At 37.2% G+C, this 15,133-nt stretch overlaps 3 protein-coding genes and 1 long non-coding RNA gene across 4 annotated transcripts; all 4 read left to right on the top strand.

Moving 5' to 3' along the window:
• Nucleotides 1-1,831: 1,831 nt before the first annotated feature.
• LOC121772532 (PLAT domain-containing protein 3-like) lies at nucleotides 1,832-4,763 on the top strand. Its single transcript, XM_042169667.1, has 4 exons — nucleotides 1,832-2,364; nucleotides 2,763-2,921; nucleotides 3,344-3,903; nucleotides 4,022-4,763. The coding sequence occupies exons 3-4, from the start codon at nucleotides 3,838-3,840 to the stop codon at nucleotides 4,478-4,480; spliced, it is 525 nt and encodes a 174-aa protein (XP_042025601.1). The 5' UTR covers nucleotides 1,832-2,364; nucleotides 2,763-2,921; nucleotides 3,344-3,837; the 3' UTR covers nucleotides 4,481-4,763.
• Nucleotides 4,764-7,822: 3,059 nt separating this feature from the next.
• LOC121771182 (PLAT domain-containing protein 3-like) lies at nucleotides 7,823-8,597 on the top strand. The gene is made up of 2 exons (XM_042167970.1): nucleotides 7,823-7,886; nucleotides 7,998-8,597. The coding sequence occupies exons 1-2, from the start codon at nucleotides 7,824-7,826 to the stop codon at nucleotides 8,430-8,432; spliced, it is 498 nt and encodes a 165-aa protein (XP_042023904.1). The 5' UTR covers nucleotide 7,823; the 3' UTR covers nucleotides 8,433-8,597.
• A 740-nt stretch (nucleotides 8,598-9,337) lies between these two features.
• On the top strand, nucleotides 9,338-10,145 carry LOC121771177. The gene is made up of 2 exons (XR_006043953.1): nucleotides 9,338-9,392; nucleotides 9,539-10,145. It is a non-coding gene; the product is annotated as an uncharacterized LOC121771177 (long non-coding RNA).
• Nucleotides 10,146-11,549: 1,404 nt separating this feature from the next.
• Nucleotides 11,550-13,160, top strand: LOC121770901 (PLAT domain-containing protein 3-like). The gene is made up of 2 exons (XM_042167677.1): nucleotides 11,550-11,699; nucleotides 12,416-13,160. Exons 1-2 carry the CDS (start codon nucleotides 11,637-11,639, stop codon nucleotides 12,860-12,862), a joined length of 510 nt encoding a protein of 169 aa, XP_042023611.1. The 5' UTR covers nucleotides 11,550-11,636; the 3' UTR covers nucleotides 12,863-13,160.
• The last annotated feature ends 1,973 nt before the right edge of the window (nucleotides 13,161-15,133 follow it).

Genomic DNA, 15,133 nt, shown 5'->3' with positions numbered 1-15,133 from the left:
GCCGCACTCCACGAGCTTTCTGTAGAGAGCTCCGGGCAGGATTCCATTTTGGAATGCCGAAATGACAAGTAGATCATTGAGATTATCTACTTGTAGGCACTCCTTATGGAATCTCGTCAGGAAGTCGCTGATCTTTTCGTCGCGACCTTGACGTATAGAAAGCAGCTGAGCCGAGGTAATTCGGATTTCCGCTTTCTGAAAGAACCTCCTATGAAAAGCATCCATTAGATCTCGGTAGGATCGAATGCTGTCCTGAGGAAGGCTGTCGAACCACCTTCTGGCGTTCCGATGAGCAGCTCGGGGAACAGCTTGCACATGTGGACCTCATTGAGACCCTGGTTGGCCATATTATACTGATAGCATCCCAAGAAGTCATGAGGATCCACTAGCCCGTCATAAGTCGTTGACGGTATCCGGTAGTTCCGCGGCAAAGGAGTTCGGATGATATCGTCCGAGAACGGAGTCTTTAATGCTCCGTACATGGCGAACCCGACATCTCTTCGGTACGGAGGAGAAGGAGTTCTCCTGTGATTCCGGTGCGAGGAGAAACAGGAACATGTCGGGGTTGAGGATTCTTCTTCCTGGAAGACACGGCACTACTGCGGTGGTGACTTTCATGTCTGGATGAGGAAGGAGAATCTACCGTTTTCGTCTTCGGCTGTTGGCTCTTTTGCAGGAAGGTTAAGAACTCCTCCTGCTTCTCAGCAAGAACAGCTTGACAGCCTCATTCAAATCAGGCTGCTGGAAGACTCGGTGTGTGGACCTTTTGAGCGCTTGTTCCTTCACCGTGAGAACTGGATACAGACTTCTCACGAGGCTGCTTTCCAGGCTATGGGCTGCTGGGTTAGCTTCCTCATGGTCATCACGGACGGAGGCACGGGAGTTGTGCGATCTGGCATGCATTTTTTTTTTTTTTGTAGTGGAAAAAGGGTCAAAAATTCGCTTTATCACAGATTTGGTTCTCTGATTCCCACAGACGGCGCCAGTGATGAGTCCGCGAATTTGTGGTGGTAGTAAATGCAGGAAAGTAGAGATCACAACACAGAGATTTACGTGGTTCGATTTACTGAGGTAAATCTACGTCCACGGGAAGAAAAGAGAGCAGAGTTGTATTGCTTGATCTGTTTTCTACAGCTTACAAATACAAGCTTGCTATATGATATTTTCTCTCTAGAGTTGGTGAATCCTCTATCGGATCTAAGTTCCGTTTATATATAGAACTGAGATCGTGGCTTGCATCACCACCCTAAGTCGTGGAGGTCACGGAGGTCATGAGATCCTGCATGGCCACTAATTAGGCGGTGGCTTACATCATCAGTAATTATGTCGTGGATGTCGTGGAGAACTGAGAGCCTGCATGGGTCCACCACTAGATAGATCGTGTCTCCCAGTTCGGTATTGCCGAGCAGCTTTTGCCGATGCTGAGAGTAGAGCTTGATGCCGACCTGAGGGCAGAGCTTGATTGGTTGGCTTTTACCGAGCTGTAGGCTGAGGCCGAACTCTTTGGTTGTGCCGAACTGAACTCTTAGCCGAACTCTTTGGTCATGCCGAACTAATACTCTTTCTCGGGCTTTGTGCTGGCTTGTTTAGTACGTACTCCATCAATCCACATGCAATTTAAGAAGTAGATCGAAAATTAGGAGACAAAAATATCAGATGAAATCACATGAAAAATTCAAACAGCATTATACTTATATTTAAATACTACTCCGTTAAATTAAAAATAAAAATCTGGCTCCAAACAGTGAATCAGCATCGCCTATTTATCCTTACCTTTTCCATTTTCCCTTTCAATTCATCTTAGGGTTCGTTTGGTACCCATGTTAGTCCATGTTAGGCCTCCCTATCTACCCCAACTTCCTTGTTTGGTTGGCATGTTAGCTATCTACCTGACCCGGATCTTCCATCCCACGACCCGACTGAAACGTAGACACGGGAAACCAAAATGCAGATAACTCAATCTCTAGTTTAACCTGCGATAGGGAGGAAGAAAGGAGCTTGAAGCTTTGGCATTTCACCCAATTGACTTCCATACCCCTGACCTTTATTCTCCATTCACTCCATGGATCGGCAAAATTGCAGCACAATCAACTAGCACTTGCTGTATCGCGACGCGTTCATCTACAAAATTGGTTTGGGTCGAACATCGTGGTTGCCGTTGGTGGTCGTCTGAATTATAATTTCATAATGGGCTTAACCAATTTCTATGTATAAATGATTTAGTCGCTACTCGGAGACTCCGCCGAATCGAATTTCGTGATTCATTCGTCAACGGGATGGAGACTGTTGGAACTCATGTTGCGAATTCGGAATTGAAGTCCAGTCATCGTGATCACGTTTCGCATCTTTCTCTTGATATAGGAGGTGATCGCTTGTTTAATTGCTGGATATCCTTCATATGCAATTGCAGTTGTTGCTTTTGTTTGATTTGCGACTGCGATTGATTACCCTTTTCCCATTTTCAATTGTGATTTGGGCGCTTCCTAGTTTAATTATACGAAAATGCCCGTAAAAAAGCAATCTTTTCAAGTAGTAGGATTTTTCTTACAAGTTACTCCGTTATGAGGAAATGTTAAATTCGACTTGTCGAATTTTACAACTTGGATTCAAGATCATTTATCATTCTGCTTGGTATAGTTTTACTTCATTTATTGATAATTTCCAACTTTGTAAAGCTGTACCCTCGGTGATGCAAAGTTTTAAAATAGTGAGTTGATGAACCAATCAAGATTTTGCATTGATCTTTCCTTTATTATCTACAGGTTCTCTAATAAAGATGGTTTACTTCTCAAGTGGCAGTAGCTCCTCCTCCTCTGATGATGATGAGAAACACAGCTATTTAAAGGAGGGAATCTCACTTTGAATGAAATGAACTCAGTATAGCCAAACTTTTCTGGGATTGTTGTGGTAGATTGTTGAAGGTAATCGACATTTCCTCAGCTTAATTTGTATAACTAACTGTATGAATCTATCATCCAGGATTCATAATTGTATTTGCGTATTCATTCTTTGATGAATATTAGCTGAGAGCCCATGATTTTTCTGTTTCTAAAGACTGCTTCTTTTTGCAATTTTGGACTTCTTTGAACACTTTTATACCGAAAGCCTTGCTTTCCCCAATTATGTAGTAGAGATTCTTGAATCAAGATTTTACTTTTGATTTAATTCATAAAATTACTTGAACATATGTGTTAGATTGTTTTCATTTCATTTATGCTGGAATTCCATGTCAAATTAAGTGATTTATCTGTATAGCTAGCTAGTATCTTGTTTTGATGGTTGGACAATTTAGTTGTACTGACCGACCCTGTTTATGGTTTTTTAACTTCACTATCTTACACAGGTTTAGATTAGATGGCCCGGGAGAAAACTAGTGCAAATCCAAGTGAAGAAAAGGCTAATGAACATCCTAATTTTCTGGCTCAAGGATTGCGTAATTTCACCTCATACTTCCCGAAGAATGTTGGTTGGTCACTGCCCTCACTTTTACTTGAAGAATGGAAGTTCAGTTCTTGGTTTGAGTTTATGTGCCTGCCTTGTCTTTGATGCAGCAGTTTAGTTTTGAAAAACAATGAGGATAAAATCGGGAATGCACACTTGTATCTCTAGTTTCGTAAACGCATACCAAACAGCGTGTTTATGGAGGTGGGGATATGTGTCTGTGCAAACAAACATAGGCCAGAGATTGCTAACTCTATCACTAAACCTGATATTGGATATTACATCTTCTTAACCCATGTTAGGCCAACATGGGTAACAAACGAACCCTTAATATAAACACACACTCCCACCCTTCACCCAAACCAAAAACACCAGAAGCTTCCACAGCAAGCATCAATGGCGCGCAGCATCCACTTCATCAATCTCCTCCTCTTGCTCTCCATCTTCACCATATGCAAATCAGTAAGTCTCTCTCTCTACTGAAACAAGTTCAGATCTATCGCCAATCGCTTCAATTTCCGGTCAATCGATCGATCTGATTAGAAACAATGCCGAATTCGATTGAATCCACAAAATGCAGGATGAACCAGATTGCGTTTACACGGTGTACGTCAGAACCGGATCGATCATCAAAGGCGGCACCGATTCGTCGATCAGCTTAACCCTGTACGACGCGGGCGGGTACGGGATCCGGATCCGAGATCTGGAGGCGTGGGGCGGGCTCATGGGCGCCGGATACAACTACTTCGAGAGAGGGAACCTCGACATCTTCAGCGGCAGGGGCCCGTGCCTGACCGGGCCGGTCTGCGCCATGAATCTCACCTCCGACGGGTCCGGGTCGGGTCACGGGTGGTACGTCAACTACGTCGAGGTCAGCACCACCGGAGTCCACCAGGCCTGCGCGCAGAGGAAGTTCACCGTGGAGCAGTGGCTAGCCACCGATACGGCGCCGTATGAGCTCACTGCGGTTAGGACTTTCTGCTCCGAGTCGTATGGGAAGAGAGGCGGCGGCGATTCGAGGCTTGTGGCGGTGATGTGATTTGATGTGAGAGAGGCCGGGTTTTATGTTCGGGTCGGGTTTCCCGGCCCAGGATTTGTGGGTTTTTGAAAAATGGATTGCATCCGAATTGTGAGTGTGGGTTTTAGTTTTTGTTGGAGGGAATAAATGAATGTGTGAAAGGACGGGAATGACCTTATTGTGTGTGAAGGGATTAATTTGTTGCGTGATTTCGCGAGGGGTGAAATGGTCCGTTGGTCAAAGTTTATCCAAATGTTTTTTTGTTCAAGATCTATGAAAACGAAATCTTGGTGATTGATTTCAAGTCTGATGTTATCAGTTCTACTTCCTCTTGTCCCTCGTTAATTATCCTTTTTAATTATAATACTGAGTTTCAAGAATTATAAAGAAATATAAGTTGAATAAATTAATGAAATACACCTTTTGTTCATCATTTAAAGAGCCAGTTGTCACAGATTTTAAAAATTTATTTGACTTTGGAAAGAAAAGTAAAAAGACAAAGTGAGTGGAATATGAGATCTATTTAAAGTAATAGTTTTATATTAGATTGTGAGTGTAAAAAGTTGGTGAGATGTGAGATCCACATATTAAAAGTGGAATAAAGTAAGCGGTTTTATAAATCGTTGACAAACTAAAATGACAAAAGAGTTCTTTAAATGGTGGACGGAGGGAGTATGAGTTTTCTTTTATATATTAATTTCATAATAAAATATAAGTGAAATGAGTCATTGGAATGTCTAGCCTATTTATCATTTATTGTAAAAAGTGAAAGTAGGGAGTTCATGGGGATGGACAAAAATTTCAAAGTGGAAAATTAATGGGGAGCGGAGGGAGTATTACTTTTTGGTACGAGTTTTTAAAAAAATAGAGTTTTATTGGTTAAATGGATATAATAAAATAAGATAAATGAAAAGGTAGAAATAAAAGTAAGAGAGAGTGTGCCAAAAAAATAAAGGACTAACTTAACTTCGGACGTTCCCAAAAGGATTATAAATCACTTAAAGGGGCGGAGGGAGTATCATAAAAGACTTAATAACATGTGTTTCATTTCTATTTTTCACAAATATAATACTTAATCCGTCTCTGAAAAGAATTGCTTGTATATACAATAAACTCTATTAGTTGGGTAATCTGAAACAAAGCGAAATGATGTGTCATTATTGTATAAATAGAATTGCTTGTATACAAATACAATAAACTCTAAAATCTAATTTTAACCCAAGACGAGAAGAAACAAGTTTATCGCATTGTGTTTGCTTATGCATTTATAAGATGTTTCTCAAACATTTAAATGTATAAGCAAACAACTTTAATAATTCTGCATAGTTAATTGGCCGTGAACGACGTTTAGAAAAGGTGACGCCATCGGTTCTTTGCAGATGTAAAACATAGTTGCCTAACCTTGAAGTGTTAGTCCGCCAATTTCCTTGTTTTAGGAAACTAACGATACTGATGTGGTATAACATTGAAAATATCTAATACATGAGATAAGTCTTTTATTTCCATGCACAGAAAGACAAGCGATTGTTATTTCTTAATCAATATTGACATAATATTTAGTATATGATATTGATTATGCATTACTTTTATTTATCAAATAGTGCGGTTTTTTTGTAATCCAAGAATCTTGATAACTTGTGTAGTGACAAGCAATGTATACAAGTGGTAGTATTATTATTGCAATGAATCACGTGCTGAGAGGATCCAGTTTGATCATATCCTCAAAAGGAGTTCGGAAAAGGCTTTATTATTCAAAAACCAGGTCGGTTGAAATTTATTCCACGCAGAATAAACAATGTTTTTGAAATAGACAACTCTTGAAAAAATATATTAATTAATTAAAGTCCAATAATAGACTTAAATTTAGTAATGGATATTTTATCTTAAATATGAAAAATATAAATTAAAGAGGAACGTGGTTTGACGGGAACCAGTATTATTATACTACAGTCGCTGATAATAATATATTTGGATTTGAATTAAATTGGAACACAATTTTAATTAGTAAAAGTCCAACAAGTTTGGCACAAGTCTAACCTTTGTGAATCCCTAATTAGGTCCATTATAACTCTATATAAAGAGGACTAAATAGAAGATTTGTGGCCTAATTAATACTCCCTCTGTCTCACAAGAATATGTACTATTTCCTTTTTAGTCTGTCCCACAAGAATATGCACTTTCCTATTTTTGTGCCCCCTTTCTTAGGGCAAGACGAATATTCAGTTTTTCATAGAACTGAACTTCAGTTTTCTTTCTAGTCAGGTGCTTTTAATTCTGACAAGTTTTGCTCACCCAAAGGTCATAACCTGAATTGGGGAACATATTAGAAGATTCATGGTCCAGTACTGCATCATGACGCTGAGATGTAGCAAGCAATCAACGACTATTCGGAAAATCAATTTGGTAATTCTAAATTGTGGTATTTTTACGAATTAGGGTTTTAATTCCTTGAGCACAAATTTTGTGTTGCTGGCATGTAATTATGTGTTTAACATGAGAAACAATTAATTTCATAATTGGTCAAGCAAATCAGTTCGTCTGATTTATTTGTTATGCAAGTCTTCTGATGTACATGTTTCACCATAAATCCAATAACATCACTGTTTTTTCGTATTCTTATTTATATTATAGAGTCAACTACATAAATGGTATCTGGACAATTGCAATTGCACTTTTGTTGTAGTACTAATAAATTTTATTTTTACCAATAGTACCTAGACAATGGGGTAATCACATTTGGGTCCTTTTGCATATTTTTGAGATATTTCTACTCCCTCCGTTCCAAGGAAGATGACTCTTTACTTGAGCTGTACGAGAATTTATACAACTTTATTTTGTGAGTAAAGTGGAGAGAATAAAGTAGGAGATAAGGTAGAGATAAAAGATGGTTTAATTTTTGGTAATAAGTCATCTTAGTTGGGATAAACTAAAAAGGGAAGTGAATCATCTTCAGTATCATTTTTCAATTTTTTGGCTTCAAGGGCATATATGTCCATTATATTACTCTCACTCCTTTATTGCCCGGGTATCATTTATATAATTTACTCTTTTAATGAAAAATTGGTAAAGTAAGAGACATGAGAGAAAAAGTAGGAAAAAAGTCAGAGATAGAAGGAGAAAAAGTAGTTGCGGTATGAAAAAAAATTTCTATTTTTAAAATAAGACTATATATATGAATATCTAAAATAACAAAATGAGACTATTTTTCTAAAATGAACGGAGTATTATTGATTAAAATGGCCCTCGTGAAGTTTCGCCAAAAATCTACACTGCATGATTGTGACATTTGTGACCCAATTTCGATTTTACCCAAATTATATATATACTACGATACTACTAAAAAAATAAAGGAATCCAAAGAAACATGAAAATCAAACATCTCATCTTCAATCACCTTATCCTCTACTCCCTCATCGTCCACACAAATGTAAGTTAAAACAACTCTCCCTCTTTTCCCTCTAGACTTATATATCAAATTCCATTATACAATTATCAAATTTGTTAACCATATATTGGAATTCTTGATTTGTGAAATCAGGCCAATGCTTCCGATTGCATTTACAACATCTACGTGCAAACCGGAAACATTCCGTACGCCGCTACCACTTCTAACATAACCGTCTTCTTGAACGATGCAACGAAGGCCGAACTCCCTGTGGTCAACCTTCGAAATTGGGGTTTAATGGGGTCCACGTACCACTACTTTAGGCCGGGGGAAGTCGACCTATTCTCCATGAAAGGCCAGTGTCTACGTGCTTCGGTATGCGGCCTAACAATTGTGCTAGACGGGTACGATAGTTGGTATTGCGAGGGTATCGAAATAATTGTCGTAGGGTTTGGAAAATCGTGCTCTCAGAAGCATTTTGTTGTCAAGAAATGGCTCGACGTCAACGCCGGGACGGCGGTGATTATTCAAGACGAGTGCGTCGTTGATAATGTACCAAGAAGTATTAGTTTGAGGAATGGATATTAATTTTATTGATTATTTTTTTTTTGTAAGTATTAGTGTAATTTAGATAATGTATGAGGGCATAGATGTCCAGTGAAATAAATAACGTGGGGGGAGTTGGAATGAGAATTTGTATTCTTTTGACTTTGAAATCAATAATGTTGTGGATTAAATCCAATTGGATGTTAATTCCTTGCCACGTGGATAGATGTACTTATGTTGATCTATGATGATATAATTAGGTGTACCGCTACGATGAAGAGTTACAAATATTGTGGATTTTGTGTTAGAACTTAAATTTTGATATTTCATCCTCCTTCCGTCTAAATAGAAATGAAACATTTATTTTTCAACATGAAATTCACGAAATTTACTATAGTACTGTTTTATAAGTTAATGAATAGAGAATAAAGTAAGTAGGATGAAAAAGTAGACATACTATTATTTCTATTTTAATAAATATTTTATTTTTAATAGGATAATCTAAAAAAATATTTATTTTTTATAGAATAGAGAGAGTATATATTCTCCATCATGTTCTTGTAAAAAACTATTGGTATTAAAAATGACCTAAATCTGAAGTTGTCAAATGAAAATCAGATGACAGCTCGAGCGGTTATGCAACAAAATAAAACGTGAGAAATCACTTCGACACAAAAAAAAAATAAATAATCAAATCAATAACAACACTTTTTAGTGAAAGGACAAAAAAATGTTTTTTTACTAGATAATAGGATTATTTATAGTTTGATATGTGGACTACCTTTTAATGAAAATCCATATTATCTATATAGAGTGCGACGTTACAGGTTCACTTTCAATTTCAATATTTTTTCAACTTTTGGTAAATATAATTATAGGAGGAAAACCTAAATATATATACTCCAATAATTGACACAAAATAAGAATATCCAAAGAAACATGGAAATCAAACATCTCAGCTTCAGTTTCCTTATCATATTCTCCTTCATTATCAACACAAATGTAAGTATCAACCTACTTCTCTTAATCACTGCTTTTATATGTACACTAATATTTTGTTTGAGCATGTCACATTTTTATATGTAAACAATAATATTTTGTTTTTACTTAGTCATAACTAGTACATTTTTTTAATTGACTCCATGTAGGCCAATTCCTCAGATTGCATTTACACAATCTATGTGCAAACCGGCAATATTCCGTTGGGCGGTACTAGATCGAATGTAAGCTTGTTCATCGGAGACAGCTACAACGACGAACTCCCTATCAACAACCTCAAAAATTGGGGTCTAATGGGCTCTGGCGGCAACTACTTTCGGGTAGGAGAAACGGACCTATTCGCGGGGAAAGGCCCGTGTTTACGTGGGCCCATATGTACACTAATAATCGTGCTAAGTGGTTACGATAATTGGTATTGCGACTTTATTGAATTAACAACCGTAGCTCTTGGAAAATCGTGTTCTCAAAAGCATTTCGAGGTGAAGCAATGGCTCGATGTCAATAGGGGATCAGCCCTCATTCTTCAAGATGAGTGTGTAAGTGAAGATGATAGAGCCCCTTTAAGCAGTTTGAGGAGTGGATTTTAATCATGATTAGGGTTTTGTAATTTACATATAGTATATGGTTTATTTTGTGATTCTAATTATATATGTTGATTAACATGCTTGGAAAAAATAATGTTGATATGTATAAGTTATTGGAAGTCTTTTGGCTTTCAATCAATCAATAAAGAGGTGGCATATTTCAATTCACATATCCCATAATTTGTTGTTCATTGATGTCAACGTTGTAGTGACCCTCTTTCTAACAACTTCTTATATGATTTTCATTATTCTTCAATTTTGGTTTTCTGCACACTTCGAGAAAATTCTAATACTTGAACCTATAGTCCACTTAAAATAATGGATAAATAGCCATATTCTAACCAATACATGAAATCGCACACATATAAATTGTTAGTATTTAAGGAATCTAATCAAACGCAAACTTCAAATATTGTACTGACTTCAAACTATGATTAAAACAATTAAAAAATATCAACTTAGTGTCTATGGTTGATGTTGTATTACCAATATGTTGACATTGTGTTGATATTTTTTGTTGTTACTATTTTATTACCAGTTAACATTTTCTAACGGTCCGGATCATAGTTTAGAGTTTATACAATATATAGAATTTGCATTTTATCACTTATCTAGTTCTATACATTTTATTCGCATCTTTACGTATGTATTCACAAAAATTAAATACTATGCAATGAATGAAACAAAATCAAAACTAAAACACATTATTTGAAATATATTTACAATATGCTTACTATAATTCAATACAAAATGTTTGGAAATTGTATAAGTAATGTATATATATCTTTGATCTCTTAAACTATAATCCATATGAGATCATATATTCGATTATTGGGTGATTAATGTTGGACATCATACTCCCTAATTTATATTCACATTACACTAAATTATCAAAACTCAATTAGCCATTAAAAGTCCTTAATTGCTAAAAAAATAATCGACGACAACGAGCTAAAAATGTGAGACAAAACCATTCGAATTGTTAAAACTCTTAAATCTTTTCACGCCGACTTGGTGATGATTATAGCTCCTGGATAACCCTTTTTTATAAGGCTTTTTAAGGGGTGAGTGATCTATTTCTAATATGGTATTAGAGCGGGCCCAAGTTGATAATGAGTTTTATCTATTTATCTCTTCTCTTGCCTACCCACGTGATGGAAGTCCGATGTGTCATTCCGGCTCACACGTGAGAGGGCGTGTTAAAACTCTTAAATCTTGTCCCACATCAACTTAATAATGATCCTAACTCCTTTATATAAGTATGGATTATCCTCTTTGATCTTTTAAGGGCTGAGTTACTTCTAATACGAATTACAATACTTTATTACATGTAAATCACCAACGGAGAAACAGTTAAAATTTCCTAGAAATGGAGTATATGTTTATTTCTGTATGTAGATTGTTTGGACGCAATCATTGATCTGAAATATGGCGTCGGCAGAAATAATATATATCTAGTTTAATATGTGGCCTAAATTGAACTAAAGTCTATATCCTTATCCTTACTATTGAAGATATAGAGTGACAAGTATATTGCCCAATTTTAATAACTCCTATGATAAATATATGATTTCTTTTTTTTTTTGACCTTTTGTTAGGTAGGGAGCAAACCAAGTTATATATACTTGTCCAGTAATTTAGTGAAACAAGAATCCGCAGAAAAATGGAGATCAAACATCTTAGCCTCAAACTCCTTATCCTTTTCTCCTGCATCGTCTACACATATGTAAGTAGTATCACTCTACTTTTGCTGCTACTTTTATTTTCATTTTTAACAGAAATAAAAACACATTAAGAAATTAACTTAGCAACTTTATATCATAATAATACATGTATGTGCTAGTGTCTAGCTCACTTCACGGGTTGTTCCGTTTGCAAGATAATATCTCGATATTAAATTTGTATTGTGTTTGATTTATGAGATTGAATTCCACCACTCAATCCTAGATGTATAATCATGTGATATTTAGTCATAGTCAATCTCCTTTCAACTAAAATAATCTCACAATTTAATTCTAAATTATATCTTGGTACTTCCTCTTCCCCACTATAAGTGAGGCGTTTATTTTCAGCTGCTGTTTTGCAAAGATGATAATAAATAGTTAGGTGCATAGAAAGTAAAGTAAGAAAGTCATTTCTAAATTATTTTCTTACTTTATTTTCTCTTCACTCTAACTGTTTATAATCGTTTTCGTAAAATAACGGTAAAAAAGAAACGTCTCACTTATAGTGGGACGGAAGAAGTGATATCTTATCTACGAAATCAAATACCATCTTAATGTATTGATTTATTTTTAACATAATAGTAATAAGTTTAACGCCTGAGGCTAAAAGTTTCAAATCAGAATAGCTAGCTTAACCGTCAAGTACAAGTATAGCTTAATTGTCCAGTACAAGTAGAATATTTGATTGATTATGAAAAATGTTGATTTGTGTGAGCAGGGAAATGCAACAGATTGTGTTTACACCATCTATGTGGAAACTGGCAACATCCCATTGGCTGGAACAAGATCTAACCTAACCCTCTTCCTAAGCGACAGCACAAAGGCCCAACTCCCCATTGTTAATCTTAAAGATTGGGGCTTAATGGGCTCAGCCCACAACTACTTTGGGCACGGGGAAGTGGACCTCTTCGCCGGCAAAGGCCCGTGTTTACGTGGGCCCGTCTGCAGCATAATTATCGTGCTAGACGGTTTCGATAATTGGTATTGCCAATCTATAGAGATAACCACGGTAGGCTCTGGAAAATCGTGTTCGCAGAAGAAGTTCGAGGTCAAGAAATGGCTCGACGTTATTAAGGGGTCCGCGGTCATTCTTCAAGATGAGTGTTCGGACGACGACGATGATAGTGTGGTGGGCAATGACCCTTTGGGGAGATCTAAGGAGTGAACCATCTCTATGTAGAGTGAGAGGTCTGAGGTTGAGGATTGAGTAGTGGAAAATAATTACATATGTTTTGGAGTTAGACATTTTGTGATGCTCGTAGATTTTAGACAACTTGTGGAGCTTAAATGTCCGATTGAAATAACCATGTGACGAGTTGGGGGATGTGCAATTGGAAACTAATCAATAAATTTGTGGAATTTAATTCACTTTTTTAGGACAAGATTGGGCTTCCATTTCTCAATCCAAGGATAGTGAAATTGTAGTTTGGATTAAATAATTAATTTAATACTTTTAACATATATACCTCCGTCCCAAGGAAGACCCTCTTCTTGGAAGACACGAGATTTTGTATAATTTTATTTTGTGTTAAGTAGAGATAATAATAAAGTAAGATAGAAGATAACATAGATTATGTAGATGTAAATGTGTTTTAATTTTTAAAAATAAGTGATCTTAGTTAGAACAAATCTAAAAACAAAAATGAGTCATTTTGTATGGGATTGAGAGGGCACTACTCACTTTTAAATTACTATTATAACATCACCACAAAAATTGAGCTAATTATAATCAGGGCGAATATACATCGTAAAATTCTTCCAATTGAAAACAATTAGAAGTTTTATACTCCCCCGCCTCTGTCTACAGAAAATAGTTTCATTTTGGATGACACGGATTTTAATGATAAATTAATAAAATAAGAGAGAGAAGAGAGAAAAAATAGATAAAATAAGAAAGGCAAAAAGAAAAAGTAAGAGAGGAGAAAAAGTGGTAAAGTATGATAAAAGCTTTCTATTTTTTAAATGAGAGTATTTTTTATAGACACCAAAATATCAAAATGAAACTACTTTTTGTGAACGGAGAAAGTATTTGTGATATCAATTATATAGATTATGAATAAAACCGTAATAATAAAATTTATTCAGGAGGTGGAGCTGACGCCTTTTGCTTCTAGAATAAGTCGGACTCGTTGGGCCTATACGGATTCATCAGACCCAGTGTCTCACCGTGGGGAGCACCTGTACTGTTTGTCAAGAAGAAAGACGGAACCATGAGAATGTACGTGGACTACCGAGAGCTTAACAAGCTGACTCTCAAGAACAAGTACCCCTTACCAAGGATCGACGACCTGTTCGACCAGTTCAAGGGAGCCAGTGTGTTTTCCAAGATGGACCTGAAATCAGGTTATCACCAATTGAAAATTAAGCCAGAGGATGTGCCCAAGAAGGCCTTCCGAACCAGATATGGTCACTATGAATTCACGGTGGTGCCGTTTGGACTAACGAATGCACCAGCAGTGTTCATGGACCTGATGAACCGCGTTTTTCATCCCTACCTCGACAAGTTTGTCCTAGTTTTTATCGATGACGTGCTGATATACTCCAGGAATAAAAAGGAACACAAGGAGCACTTGAGGATTGCCCTAGAGACGCTACGAGCAGAGAAACTATACGTCAAATTCAGCAAGTGCGAATTTTGGCTCAAGGAGGTGAATTTCCTCGGACATATTGGGACGGCAGAAGGAATCCGAGTGGATCCTGCTAAAGTACAAGCAGTGCGAAATTGGAAGATGCCGACAACGCCTAACGAAATTCGAAGCTTCCTAGGTATGGCCGACTACTATAGGAGATTCATTGAGGGATTCTCGAAGATTGCGAGGCCGATGACTCAGCAACTTAAGAAGGAACCAAGGTCTCATGGTCTTCCGAGTGCGAAGCAAGTTTTCAATTGTTAAAGGAGAAATTGACCAGCGCACCCGTACTAGCAGTCCCAGAGCCAGAAACGGACTACGTTGTCTATACGAATGCCTCCAAGAGCAGACTTGGATGTGTGTTGATGCAAAATGGGAAGGTGATCACTTATGCGTCACGACAACTCAGACCACACGAGCTCCACTACCCAACACACGATCTAGAGCTAGCGGCAGTGGTCCACGCGTTGAAAATTTGGAGACACCACCTATATGGAGTTAGGTGTGAAACTTTCACGGACCACATGAGTCTCAAATATTTCTTCGAGCAGAAGGACTTGAACATGCGACATAGGAGATGGCTCGAATTAGTAAAAGATTATGACTGCGGCATAAACAACCACCCGGGGAAGGCTAACGTTGTGGCAGACGCGTTGAGCCGTAAGAGTCAGCACCAATTAGCTGTCCTATTCCCCCAGGAAGAAGAACTGCTTAGAGAATTCGATAGAATGAGTTTAGAGATGGTGCAAGCACCCGAGACGGTGGAAAGCATAATTTCTACTCTAGTAGTTGTTCCCGATTTGAGG

Source organism: Salvia splendens, chromosome 16, assembly GCF_004379255.2.
Source record: "Salvia splendens isolate huo1 chromosome 16, SspV2, whole genome shotgun sequence".
NCBI lineage: Eukaryota > Viridiplantae > Streptophyta > Magnoliopsida > Lamiales > Lamiaceae > Salvia > Salvia splendens.
Note: the sequence above shows the minus strand (reverse complement) of the source record. Positions and strands in the feature narration are given on the sequence as shown.